The sequence below is a fragment of the Ischnura elegans genome, chromosome 2, assembly GCF_921293095.1.
Source record: "Ischnura elegans chromosome 2, ioIscEleg1.1, whole genome shotgun sequence".
NCBI classification, from domain to species: Eukaryota; Metazoa; Arthropoda; class Insecta; order Odonata; family Coenagrionidae; genus Ischnura; species Ischnura elegans.
The window spans coordinates 53339139-53353384 of NC_060247.1; the positions used below are offsets into that span (position 1 = coordinate 53339139).

The 14246-nt window shown below is 38.6% G+C and overlaps 1 protein-coding gene across 3 annotated transcripts in view; it reads left to right on the top strand.

The window, feature by feature from the left end:
• The window catches only part of LOC124153744, a 194237-nt gene that overhangs the window by 152991 nt on the left and 27000 nt on the right, over positions 1 to 14246 (top strand). For all 3 annotated transcript variants that reach the window (XM_046527088.1, XM_046527087.1, XM_046527086.1), the window contains exon 3: positions 8558 to 8646. In XM_046527088.1, the coding sequence (XP_046383044.1) occupies positions 8558 to 8646 (89 nt within the window). The remainder of the gene's footprint in view (positions 1 to 8557; positions 8647 to 14246) is intronic.

Consider the following 14246-nt stretch of genomic DNA (forward strand, 5'->3'; position numbering starts at 1 on the left):
ATTTTATTTAAAACGATGTTTAGCGAAATAATATTTTCAGCTTTCCCGGCACATGATGTCAAAACACCATCTCGGTGTTTCCATTGAGAGTGGATGTTCATGTTCCAGTGGTTGTTTGTCGAAACGTTGGCGAACCTGCGGAACCTTACCCATTGGAAATCCCGATAAGATTTTATTGATGTATTACGGGCGACGCGGAGGAACTGCTCTACTCTGTGACGGATGAATGTGCCGTCATTGTTAATTTTTTAACTTATCATTTCCTTGATCGCGATATTCCTTTTCCCATCATTAGCAGACCACTCGATCTATACGAACGCTAAATAGCGTTTTGAAATTGAAAGCCGAACGTGGATTACACGCACTATTTTAGCTATATTTGAGCCATTTCCTCCTTTTATTTCTACTGATTTTGATTTTTAAGTAACCTTTTGTTACCAAGCGACGTATTATTTTAATGTCGGCTTGTGTGTTCTTCATCGTATGCTCTTGGTCATCGTCGACGTGTCTGGTGCATTCCGTTTGACGGTACTGAAGGACCATTCTATTCTTTTTTTTTCGGAATCTTAAAGATCTTATTTTTCGGAAATATACATAGTAATGATATTTCGATACATAGTTCGGGATATCTTCTATTTTCTGATAAAAAACCGACAATGCTCTATTTTGGATAACTTTATCTAACATTATTTTCATTAACCGCTCTTGAAAGTCTTCGATATGTATTGGAGGTGCTCTTGAGGTTATCCAAGCATGGGGAAGTGGTACTTGGATTTATTTTGGAGGCGATTTAAGAATTATATATCATAAGTTAATGCTGCTTCTACGAAGTAAAGCCACTGAAACTCCATGCCATAAAAAATGTTCCTTCGTCGTCTCTACACTCGTTCCATAACCTATGATGAATAATTAATCCCTTTGTAAGTCGCATGATTAAGGTATATCTCATGAAAATAATTCTAAATCATTTTGCAACAGATACTGCATTCGTCGTCGCTGTAAAAAAACTGTGAAAGATTTTTGGACTATTTCAGGACTATGATTATTCATTATTGTTAAAAAAATTGAAAACACTAGCGTCACGGTTCTGTTTGTTGTCATTTTTCTTATCCTCACATTTTTTCTCAACTTGCATCTCTCAAATTATGTCCTAGGTTTATATTTTCCTAATTTGACAAAAATATTAATATTGTAATTAATATTTTTGCAATTTCCCCTAAGTTTGTGCATCAATACAACGTTTCGTTATTGATATTTTTATTATACCACTTGTCTACATACTGGTATTTGATATAGGAAATGGGCGGTATGACCATTTGCGCCGTGAGATGAAGTTAGTGAATGACGGATAGAAACCTTGGCGTTGGTATTAGCGCACACTAGACGAAAGCCGCCTACCTTACTCGTTCGTCAGATTGGGCGCTAAGCTGTGATTCCCTTCTTTTCGATTTTAGCGGGGATAACGTCTTTAACGCCTTCTACGAACGGAGTTTTGTGCTTGAAATGTCCTCCCCACAGTACCTAATTAAGTCATCTGATTATCTCAGCCACCACTGAGATTCGAACCAGGGCTCATGGGGTGTGGTAAGCCAACTCTCTGACCACCACGCCAGCCCGATCGACTACCACCTGGTGAACCGCGCGTATCCATGGAATAAAATCTTAAGATCGGAGTGGAATTTTTCCATATTCAAATAAACTCATACAATTTTCCGCGATTTTAATAGTCGGGGAAAATTGCAACTGTTTATTTCAACATATTCACAGCTTTTTTCTCCTTCGTTCGCGTTATGATGAAATGATTACATCCAGCCTTACGTTCGCGGGGTGTCTCGTCCGTTGCTTTGAATTTGGGGACGCGCGAATGGGCGCTTGCGCGGCCCTCTCGCCTTGGTAGTATCTCTCGCCGTCGCACTCCTGGGTTGTGGCGCGAGCGCTCCACTCCACGCCGGCGCCGGCTCTTGTGAGGCGTGCGAGCAAAACAAAGGCATGAGGAATGTTTCGGGTCGCGAATTCTTCGTTTTCGTTTCTCCTCTTCCGCAGACTACTACGGACTACTATACGGCATCAGGGTAGACGGCAGGGGGAATGGCTGGAAAGTTTAAGTTCACTCGGTGGAGTATTCTCAAGATGGAGTACTTGAAAATGGCGTCAAAATATCGATAGTTTATAACTTTGAAGCACATTTTAATTGGACATATTCTGCAGTACTTAAAAATAGAATTATGGTCTCCCCTTTATTTTCGTTGAAGTTTAATTTCCCTGGACCCTAAATCCGTATCTCTTATCTTGACCGCCCCACCCCTTTTAATTTATTTAGATTCTCTCCCTCCCTAAAGGCCGATATACACGGCGAATGATTTCATTCGCATGATCATTCACCGTGTACAACGGAACAACTCGCGAATGAACCGTCATGCGCGTGATCATTCACTGAAAATTAGAACATGTTCTATTTTGCTCGCATGATCCTGTGAATGATCACGTGATCATTCAGCATGATCTTTCGCATGATCATTCACCGTGTATAGCGGCCTAACACCCTTGACATGTTCTTCGTGCCGCTTGTGAGAGAGTTAGTTATATACTCTCAAATGTCGCCGGATAAAATGGGATCAAAAATTATTTTTGGTGGTTCAAAAGTTAATACAAATAAATGTATTCATTCAAAGCCATGGATTCTGACATCAGTCCAATTGGCAATTATTTTTGGATGTATTGGTGCTGTTGCTTCGATATTTCCATGAATAAATGTATTGCATTTGGGAAAATATGCATGGCGAAAAGGCGAAGTGACTGATATTTTGCTTCGAATATGTGTAGGAAAAAGTGGTCGGTCTTAAAACTTTGTTAACTTAAAAAACTTAAACCTGTTTCTTGGAACTCCTGGCTTCGTTTTATCTGGAGAGGCACTTTTCCAATCACAGCAGTATGGAATATTCGAGGAAATAACCGCCGACTGCCCAGCGGGATACCTTCGAGGAGTCACCCGCCATTGCATTATTAAGTGCGGAAACTCCATGCAAGAAAAAAATCTTTTTCTCGACCGGTAATCGAACCCGAATATCCGGAATCTGATAAATTTCGAGATATCCGGGTTCACATTCCGGTATATGCAAATTATTATTCCTCGGTGGCTTTTTTTTTGCGCTTTCATAGCAATAAGGCAAGACTTCATTTCGGATGAATAAAAAAATCCCATGGACCCTTCCCATCCTTACCCTTGACCTTCCCTCATTCCCACCCCTCTTTGACCCTTCCCTGTCTTCCCCTTGATAAGTTTCTGGGACCGCTCGCGTGTGAGTGAGTGAGTTGCATGGCTCACGAACCTATTCTCTCCCCCTTCTCATCCTTTTCCTTCCTTCCTCATGTCCGTCTCCACCCTCTTCTCTCGTCCGCCTCCTCTGTCTTCCACGGTCCATTAGATTTGTCGGAAAGAGCGATTCTCGCTCCCCCCTCCCACACTTGAAGCTTTCGTGGGGAGTTGGGCGCCGGGGGCTCGCCTCCCTTTCTCCAACTCTCCCCATCCACGCCCGCACAACAGCCGGTTGAAAATCCCGAACTTTTCCATTCTCTCTCTATGTCTCTCCCTCTCCCACCGTTCCATCCCTTCGCCCAATGAAGTGCTTCAAAACGGTGCTGCATCCTCTCTTTTCCCCTCGCCCTCCCTGTGTGCCCTTCTCCGCCATGCATGAGGGTCAAGAGCGTAGGCGTAACGAGAGTGGGGGGAGGGGTTACTGTGGATGTAACCCCCACATTGCTTAGAAGAAATTAAAAAAAACTTTTCTGTAACGATTTAAAAATTAAAAATTTGAACCATTTCGCTTTTTATGGGATTACAGAAGTAGGGGTCAATAATACGAAAACCACAAGATAAAAAATAAAATAATAATAACATTTATAAAAAATTATAATCTATTTATTTAATTTGAAAACACATGATGTTAGTATAATATATACTATACCTATACCATGAGAAATCTTATTTTGAAGAGAGTAATATGTTGGAGTGGTTGACTGGTGGTATGCTCATATCTAGCTACGCTGGTTGTCAAGAGTAGCTACATAGGGAAAAGTACACCTTTTTTATCAAACTGTTACTGCGGGAGTAGTAGAGTAGAAGTACATTTTTCACATAGTTATTCTACCGCTGAAAAGTATGTCAGTGAGTTTTTTCTCCAATGGTCAAAAAGTTTTTTTTTTTTGCTTGAACGGAAGGAGAAAATAATATCCGAAGAAATCAGGGAGCTGATTCGGGCAGAAAGGGGAGGGGTCACTTTTTTCAGTCGGCTGAATATTTTTGCCAGATAATTGGTCATAATTTTGTGCAATTGGCGGTAACTTAAAAAAATCGAAGGTGAACGATTGACTCTGCCGTCGCGGTCTTTTTTCATATGTTGCTCTTAATTCGTGCGTCCTTCGTTTTAGCTTTTTGGAATGTTTTAATGTTATTCAAATCTTTTTTGTCCTTGTTACAACGATTGAAGGATTTTCACCTCGTATCAGCATAGTTTTATTCTACATGGGTGCTATTTTTTTACGCTTTCAAATTCCTTACTCGAATTCAAAGTCGAGTTTCTTCCTCAAACACATTAAAGGATATTTTACCTACTTTCTTACTACGTATCCTTAATTTCCAGGCCATACTATTGAATTTTCGTATTCTCTCAGACCATCTTCCAAATCCTCATTCTGCCTAATTTATTTTCAATGGATTTTGGCGAATAGCGTCGGGAAAAAATGTCCCTTTTTTTAAGAATATTATCCCTTTACATTGGCTAATGTAGCGGCTTATACTGGGCCTTATTAATATTGAATTGATAATTGGGAAGTTTGAGGTAGATAAATCAATTGTAGTTTTCCGCCGGAAATTTTCGCCATGGTATTTTGTAATGTGTACTTTTGAAGTAACCTAAGAAGAAGTGTTGGTAGCCATCAAAGTGCTGCATTGCATCAAATTAGTTACTCTCCTCGGACCTATAATTCGAAGGCTTAACCGCATCCCTTGAATTCCGGCCAGCCGTTACGAACTTCCTGGTTGAACGTTCTTCGTCATGGAAGAAGGGTCTAATGCCTGTCAATCACATTAAGGTGGGTTTTTGCGCTCTCTTATAGTAGCATGCGAAGAGTTTGCTCTCCGTTATTCACGACTGATATTCCGTGGATGTAGCGTGCAAAAAGGATATGAGTTGGCTTCGTCAGGTAAAGGATTGAGGATGAAAAGTATTCCATCCAGAACGTGCATAACTACAAAAAATGGTTGTCGTGTACGTACGTGCAGGCGAGTGACTGCAGAATTTCATACCAGCCCAATGATTGCATTATGTTGTTGGTTTTCCTTTATCGGGACATTCAACCATGAGTGAAAGGAGAAAGTATTTCACTCACATTAGTGTTTGTTAATGAAAATGGCATAAAATGTACATTTTGTGTAGATTTTTTAATTCCTGGTTAACGTAGCCCGAATTATCAAAGGACGATGGATTTCGACATTGTTTTTGGGGGGTGATTGACGACATATCAAGCTATTTTGTGAATATCCGAGAACTAAACGTTTAATTAGGTTATTTTTATAATTTTCCGGGTTTCCCATGCAGGGAGTTGGTATTATTTTATTATGAGGTGTTGTTTATTGGAAGGAATTATATTCTTTAGTTTTGACTTTTGGAGATCAATTCTCTATCATTTTCACTCAGTATTCAGCCATCTTCCGTGACCATTAACGTGAAAAACAGAGAAATAGTCTTATTGTTCGATTTTTAAAAAATCTTTCGTACGTCAGATTAATTTGAAGTTCATACTGACATCTCCCCAGTACGATGTCGATGTTGATTCGCATGCCCGTTTGTTTAACTGGAATCAGAGTACATGCTTGTAGTGTAGAGACTTTCGTTTTTTTACGAGAGCTTTCGCGAGGAATCGAGTCATTTAGGTGTTAATTTTCTCTTTTCGGGAGAAAAAAATCGCGACCGGTTATGGTCAGCGAAGTGCCCAAGCTCAGGAGTAACCGATGACGTCACAGAGCAAACAGTTCTCCGAAGTTGATGGGATGTTGCTAATGGGATTTTACGCCGTTGAATTTTATGGCGCCTTAAGTTGTCCTTGGCGTCTTAACGTGCGTTCTCAGACGATCGTAATGTCTCTTACACCTTCCATTCATGTTGTTTCTTTGTGTAAACACGACACGTCATTCTTTTTCTCTTTATTCTCAGCCTTTCCTCTTATGCATTCGAGGGATTGCTCGAAGACTATGATTCAAGGTCTACTTAATATATATTTTTCAGTCCTAGTAAATTATTCAAGAAAAGCATAGCAAGATAATCAATAGATGATCATGGAATCCAGTGTATGAAATCACTCATGGATGAATGTTTCGTGATGTGAAGGAAATTTAACTAGAGACTCTGAATAATCCTTTGGAATAATATTTGAATAGCTTTCGCCCTATTATGTAATTGCTTTGAAGTACTCCATTTTTTAACCTTAATATTATTTTTGAGAGAAATAATACATGTTTATTGCGTAACTACCTACAGTAGATTAATCCCATCAAGATGGCTATCTTCATTGACAGCAAGATTATTTCTTCTAAATGGGAATGACCATCGAATATATGATGCATTTTTGCTCTCAGAATCTTGAATTTTGCATGTACGTAAGATTGATGCATGTTCTAAAAATGTGCTAAAACTAACCGTCAAGAAAGCTGTAGTAAAACGCTAGTATTCGCTTAACTATTTTTCATCAATTTCCTTTCATCACTTGTGATAGCCGTGATTCAGTGTTAATAAATGTATCTTTGAATCTTGCTATTTGTTGCTGGGAATCCACTCTCCTCTCGTCTAGGCTAGATCTTCCTTCGGAATTCCATGTTAATGATATTCTTGTTTACGCAGGTGAGGGCTGGTAGGCATCGTCGCCGTTTCATTCAATTCCGAGGCGTGGTTCTATTTCATGCGCATTTGAAAAGAGGTATTCTCTGCATCATATGACGAATCATGCATTCAATAATCAAATTGACGTAAAATTAAGATTTAGCAAATTGAGAAGCGAATCAATAGTAAAGTATGGATATTAATAAGTACTTAGTACCATGAGTAGTGTGCGTCCGATTTCGCCTTCGGTATCTTCTAACCTTAATGCATAGGCATGCGAGATGATAATGCATCTACATCTACATCTACAAATTACCCTGCGAGCCACCTCTAGGGTGTTTGGCAGGGGGTGATCAATCACCAGCATGCAGCATGCATTTGGACTCCCACATGTATAATTAATTATTTTGCCAATGATGCATAAATAATTGTAGATCATTAATAATTTTTTTCATTTTATTTTCTGTAGCCCGCGTTTTCACCATATTCAGCTGTTAACGAAAATGATGATGGGAATTGTCGATGTAAAGTTATAGTGTTAGTTGGTCATTGTTTTTCGGGTTCATTCCGCATCGACTCATATTTTGCGCCCGAAACTGTCGTCCGCAAAATATGAGTCAACTCGGAATGAACCCGAAAAACAATCACCAATTAACTCGCCGCGGAAGGCACCGTAATAATTAAAATGTTAGCTATTGTAATTATAATCTTCATAATCTTAATTACTTCAAATGGCATCCTGTAATTCGTGATCCGATGAAGGTATTAGTCGTCAAGTTGTTGATGTCAAAGTTACAAAAAAAGTATACAAAGTAAACGCACTAAATTTAATGGCTATAGTTCAGAGAATAGTTTTAGCCATTAGTCTCAAAGTATGCTTTTCATTAACGAGGCTATTTCTTATGTACTTTACTTCTCATTTTGATACCCTTCATTACATTAGGAAAACATACCACTGGGGTGCTAACAAAATTCTGAAGTTGGTTTTCTTAGTTTTCTGGCAACCCCGTCCAATCCATCGACCAAGCTTTCGTTGATAATGGGAAAGCCCCTTAGCAACTTATTCTCGTATATATTCTATGATAATAATTACAATCGATTCTGCAGGCGTTTGGTACTCCAAATCGTAACCTATGGGTTTTTGGCTTCACTTCATGGTGGTTAGGGAAATCTCCAGTTTTATCATTCGGCTTAGGGGATTATTCATGCTTAATACTGCAAAGGCAGTCGATTTAAAATTTCCCTATTTTTATCTTGTCTAATTCGTTTTAATGACAACGGAATAATTTCACAGGTCATGTTTTCAATTTTTTGACGAGGATTTCTTATTTTAGCTCCGTCGGGAATGATTTCCAAGATTTTGCGATCTAGCCATTATTATAATTCATGAATGTTGGCGACCTTCCAAACTTCATCATTGTTCACTTGCGTAAAGCTTGAGGTGAAACTCGTGCATGTTATGAAACGCGTTAATTTTACGTGGGTGTTTGATATTATTTATTGATCAACATTATTGATTGTTCAATTATTCCACTGAATAAATACGTTTGGTAACACAAATTTATGATTGAATTGGCTAGTGAAGAGTTAAATCACGTTTTTTTTGTTTCAACTGTTATGGTTGATTTTGGTTATTCTTCTTTTTACTTACTGGTATTTTTTTCCTCTTTCCTTCTTTACAGTTACCCTGCCTGTTCCTGCCTTCGTATTGTGCGTGGGGTATTTCCTGACGTTCATCGCTTCCTTGGCCCTCATCGTGGGACTCACGGTGGTAAGCTCTTTATGTCTGTAATCCGCATAAATTTCAAGCGAAAGCCCTCACTTATGAAAGGGTCTTACGTCCGTTGACTCAATCTCTTCTAGCGAATGATTGTCTCTAGTGGTCTATCCTTTATGGTACGCGAACTGTAAGCCACGAAAAAACCACGAAAAACTGATGAAACGTATCGTTGCTTTAATTTCAGCTGTGGAATATTCATGTTGGAAGCTGTGGGAAATGAGTTTTATGAACAGAAGAATAAATTTTCGAAGGCCGACTTCTGATAGAGACTTAGTACGAAAGTCATTAGGCTGTGAGCAGAGCTCTCTTTAGTGAATTTATTCTTTGTGGGATGGTAAAGCTTATTGTAAAATTTGCCTTTTAAACATATATTTGATTTCTTTGCTCATAATTTTCTTCGTTCCACGGCGATTGTGGTTTGAATGTTTTCGTAAAGGATCTGAAATTTGTTACTGCCTAAGCAGTGTCAACTGGAGGTTTCTTTTTGCGGAACTGTTCAAATAGGATTTTACGGACGAACTGTAATCTTTGAAGTCTTAAAAGATTCCCTATTTTACTTTTTCGCTTCTTTCAGGGTTCAATTCGGATTGGACCGGTTAATTCAAATGTTTTATAGGTGTAAAAATTCCAAAAGTTTCTGGGCTCTTGATGATTATTTGTACAAGTTATTGTCATTGAATGCATTGTTGATGGTGGCGGAGTTAGCCACAGGAACTTGGGCTGTTAAGCGTCTGTTTCGCCGGGTGGTTTGCACGAAACAACTTTCCTTTTTCATGTTCCTATTTTTTTGTGATCATCCAGAGTATTTATTCCTCACGTTTCGATGTTGTAGTTTATTTTTAGACGTTGGCTTAAATTAGGTGCGATGACGGTGTATGTGGTTGCAGCGTGGATTTTAGCACTAGTACCAAATTGTGAAAAAAATTAATGTTTTATTCTCAACCTGAGCCGATTTCGCCAAAGAGCACAAGTTTGTTTCAGTAGTACACAAATTTTAGGCCACCATGAATGTTTTTTTTCTGAGATGATTATCTGAGATTCGCATCGTATTTGAGCAGGTATTTTAGGTTATGTATCGATTTCATTGGCAATCGTAATATATTTGACATAAAAGGATCGAATGGAAAGATTTGCGCCTAATATCTATTAAAAGTAGCGGGTTATGCGTCGGTTTTTGTCTTTTACGAGTATTATCTGTACTCGTAAAAGAAAAATACCGGCGCATAACCCGCTACTTTTGGTACCCTGTACTTATGGTACATCATGGTAAATCCTTATTAATATTCATTTTCCCTAGAAGCCAAGAAATCCTTGTGGAAGGACGATTACCAAGCTGCCTCATATCTTTAAGCATTGGTATGAAAAAATTGGACCGAAGTAGTTTTGAGTGTTTCCGTCGAAAATATTTCTTCCATCTTTTTGCCATTTAAATTTGCGTCGCAATTCGGCGTTCATATTTTTATGAATTTCGCTGCATCACCGCGGTCGTCTTTTTGTATTCGAGGCGGTTACCGACGCCGTTGCTCCCCTTGGTTCATTTCGCTTCCCCCATGTTCCGCTGTTAATTGCGCGACCTTTAAGAGGCAAATGACTTCCGCCTCTCTGCCACTTGAAAATTCTCATTCGTTTCCTTTTTCCTGCGCTACCGCGGGGAGTGATGAACGTTCAGCCCTACTCTATAGTTCTTAGTTGCTCCGCAGAAAGTGCTAGGATAGTATTTACGTCTAGGTGTGTTATTGCGTGGGTTGTTATCGCTTTAATCGTAGGTGAAGCTCGAGCTCTAGGCGCGTTAGAATTTGCTGCGAACTTGAGACGAGACTCAATTGTTTCTGGCTTTACTTTGTGAAAATCCATTCTGAACAATAAAAAGTTATGCTACTTTTTCACACGATTTATTCAATATTTATTTAGTATTGAATAAATCGTGTGAAAAAGAACGATAACGTTTTATTGTTGAGACGAGACCTCGGCCTGAATAGTATGATTTACTAATGTCCATCGTACCTGATGGATTTCGCTCGTATATCTGTTGGAAGTTTATGGAGGAATTTCAAAATACAATCGAGCCTTGATGAATCAAAGGGCCACGGGATGTTGAAGAAGCTTTGATAGAACTTTTGGGCTACAAGAAGTATGTAACGCTACCAATAAAAGTTGACACAGTTTGGAGATTTTTCAAAAAGTGTGATTTTAATATCCTCATTAACATTTTCTACTCGAAACCTAAAAGAACTTAAATATTTACATGCTATTTAAATTGTGGGAAATGTATTCGAAATGAAGAAATTCTACCCTGCCTCGTTATTGCTCGAATTATTGGCATCTGAAAATTTACCATTTTCCTCTCGCTCAGTAAACCGGCCATTTTTTATACATTTTCAATGATGTGACTTTATAAGGTAATTTTGGCCGAAAAAGTTGTCTTTTTAAATTTCTCTTATGGGCTAAAACATATTTTTTAGAAAAATATATGATAGTGATTCCGTCCCACTCCCTGCATGATTTACGAAAAAAATGGCCTTGCAAGATTTGGTGAGACAGTGAGCATATTATTGATTAGATTTCCTGGTTTACTTAACAGTGCTTGATTATAAATTGAGTAATTTTGTTTATGAAATATGCCTATCCTCTTCCTTCCGTATACTATCATGATTTCAGCAAAAAATATTTTAAAAAATCAAGGGATAAACTAATTTCCTGCCCGAATTACATTTTTCTTCTATCCGTATTTGCTCTGGTTTTTGTGCTTCCACCGTATGAGTTAAACGCCCTTTTGATGTCTCGCATCTAATTGTAAGTGGTAAGATATCGAAGGAACACACGTACCGCATTCGGCAAAGCCAGTTACAATTTCAATATGGTAGCCATGCTCGTTAAAAAAAAGTTACAAGAAGTGTTCGGGTCGATAAGGCCTTGGACGAGAAGTAGTTTAAATGGCCGAGTTTTCTGCTCTCATTAAAACAGCCAAGTGCATCGAACTCCACTTCTGCCAAACTGTCCGCTTGTGAATACTTTATCGTGTTGGGATAGCGAACGCGGGAACTCCGGTCAAGGTGAGGAAGATAATTCACGATTTGTAAAATTACGGATAACATCATGACATGAAAATATATCGGATGTTTAGTTCTAGGCACTGACGATAAGATTGACCGGTAAAAATTGTATTGTGTATGACCAGATAATTTAAATCATAATTTCTCCCTCGTTACAAAAATCACGATTAAATTAAGTCTCTTGCGATTAAAAAATCACGTCCGATAAAATATCACGATGTATCATCCTATATGATTCTGGAGATATTTTATTGGGTGATATATCAGATATTTTATCATGATATTTTATAATGCTCTGTAAGACGATAATTATCGTCCCGATATTAGCTATTTTAATCGCCAATTATCGTTATTAAAAATTATTGTATTCTTTTGTTGAATTTTAAATATCACCCCTGTCTATAACAGAAGAGTACCTATACTCCCTTGCGGAGTCCGCCGCTCGTCTGTCTCACTTGGAGACGATTCCTAAAATATTTCGGCCCATCGCGTGCTCTTCAAATTTTCGCTGCGCCTCCCGTTTCGGAAGCGGGGAAATTATTTTTGATCAAGCCGCATCACTTCATTTTTGCGACCCCCTACACTTAGCCTAATCCAGATTCACGAGATGATGCTCGAAAAGATTTTTGGTCCGCGGCCAAGGATTTTCTTAATCTTCACTACGGTCAAAATTGGTCCAATTTCGAGTGATGAAAATAAATGATGGCCGTTTTTCATCCGAAAGAATTTTGCAATATTCATTCAGGGAAATGACCTAATTTTGACTGAAGGAGGCAGGTGAGTAACGTGAGAGGAAATGATTATTATTATTATCAGCAGGAAACAGTAGAAAAATCTGGAAATTCTGCAGCCTAGACTCCTTTTAGTCATCATGAAATCGAAAGTGTTAGAAGGTAGCAGCAATCGAGCATCAATTACGATACGAAGTAAAATTTGCTTACTTTTTCGATTTTATAATTTTTCGAGATATAATGCTGCAGTTACTTCAGTGATATCGATTTCCCGAATAGTTTTAATGTCTTTATCATTACCAGCAGTGGAGTAACTAGGAATATGCTCTGGGGGGGGGGGGGGGGGGATGAGAGGGGATGGGCGAAGGGCGATCTCCTACCCCTACTTTTAGGAAAATTTTGGATTAATGACATGCCTGCAAATACATTCTACATGATTTAAGCGCTTAAAATTTGGGTTTCATTGAAAGGTTGCGTTAAAATTTACTATAAGTCAAAACTAGACAATAGTTTTGAATATTATTTTTATTTCTATGAGGCTTTGGAGGGGGGAATCATCCCCCTCATTCACCCCATAGTTACGCCACTGATTACCAGATGGTACTTTGCATATTTGGAATATTTCCTTCATTTCGCATCGATGTGTTGGTTTTTGGAGGATTTGAGTCATGGATGGGGTTTACATAATACGTTATATGGGTTGGGACATATTATGTTGGAAATAGAGAAAGGCGAATCATATCACGACTGTGAATGCTCCGAATTTAGAAACGGGAGTATTTTCCGAGGAATTGCCGACTTCTGAATTGTTTTCTTTTCCGTACGTCTAGGAATCGATAATGATGGAGATTCCTCACGAAAATCTTTCATCGTTAGAGTTCAGGGGCGCCGACTTATGAAAAATATTGGGGGGGCCCATATCGGAGGTCTTGCCCCGGGAAGAGGTTAATTTCAAAGTGTGTTGCAGCACCGAAACACTGCCGTGATTCACACCACTTGATTCAGTTGCTTAACCTTATAATTATTTGTTTCAACACACATTGTTGAATTTATTTTAAAAGGTAACTAACGTCAAACATGGGAAATAAAAATTACTTATATATTTTTGTGATTTCACAACGCATAATATAACTTAATTATTTTCTTGAATTATTGAGGGGGCTCCGGCCCCCCAAACGAATCTTTGAAGGGGCTCGGGCCCCCTCAGGCCCCATGGCGTCGGCGCCACTGTTAGAGTTATAAATTGATTCCTCTGGATGAGAAGATCGGCTTTCTTCCTCCACACCGACTAATTCCTTCGAAAGTGGGCATGTGTTTTGTGTTTCATATAGAGGTCACAAATCAAAATGAGAATGTTTTCCAAGTTCTCTCAATCTGGGCGTTGGTAAATTTACGAGATGTAGGTCGCTAGTATGGAATTACTAACGGGGATTTTTGGAGTACCTTCCTGACCTAATTTACCAATCGGAGGAGCCAAGTACATCGCTGCGAAGCGTATTAAAACTTTTGAGTGTCAATAAATGGAAGTCCTTGGAATTAGATATTGCCATACCTCGGTTTGGTGTTATATCATCCGTCTCTCTTCCTCTCTCAGGCAATACGGAATATATTTTTTTGTATTTAGCCAAGTTATTGGCCATTGGGTTTATTTTCAACGGAAATTGGAGCAATTTTCAGTCGCAGTTTTTCCAAAGGTTGAGTCTTTTATCCATGTAAGTAATCATATTTTACTCATCGAGGAGAATTATTGCATAGCGGTGAGAAATAAAAATAAAATAAATAAATAGAAATGACGTAGTTTTTTCCT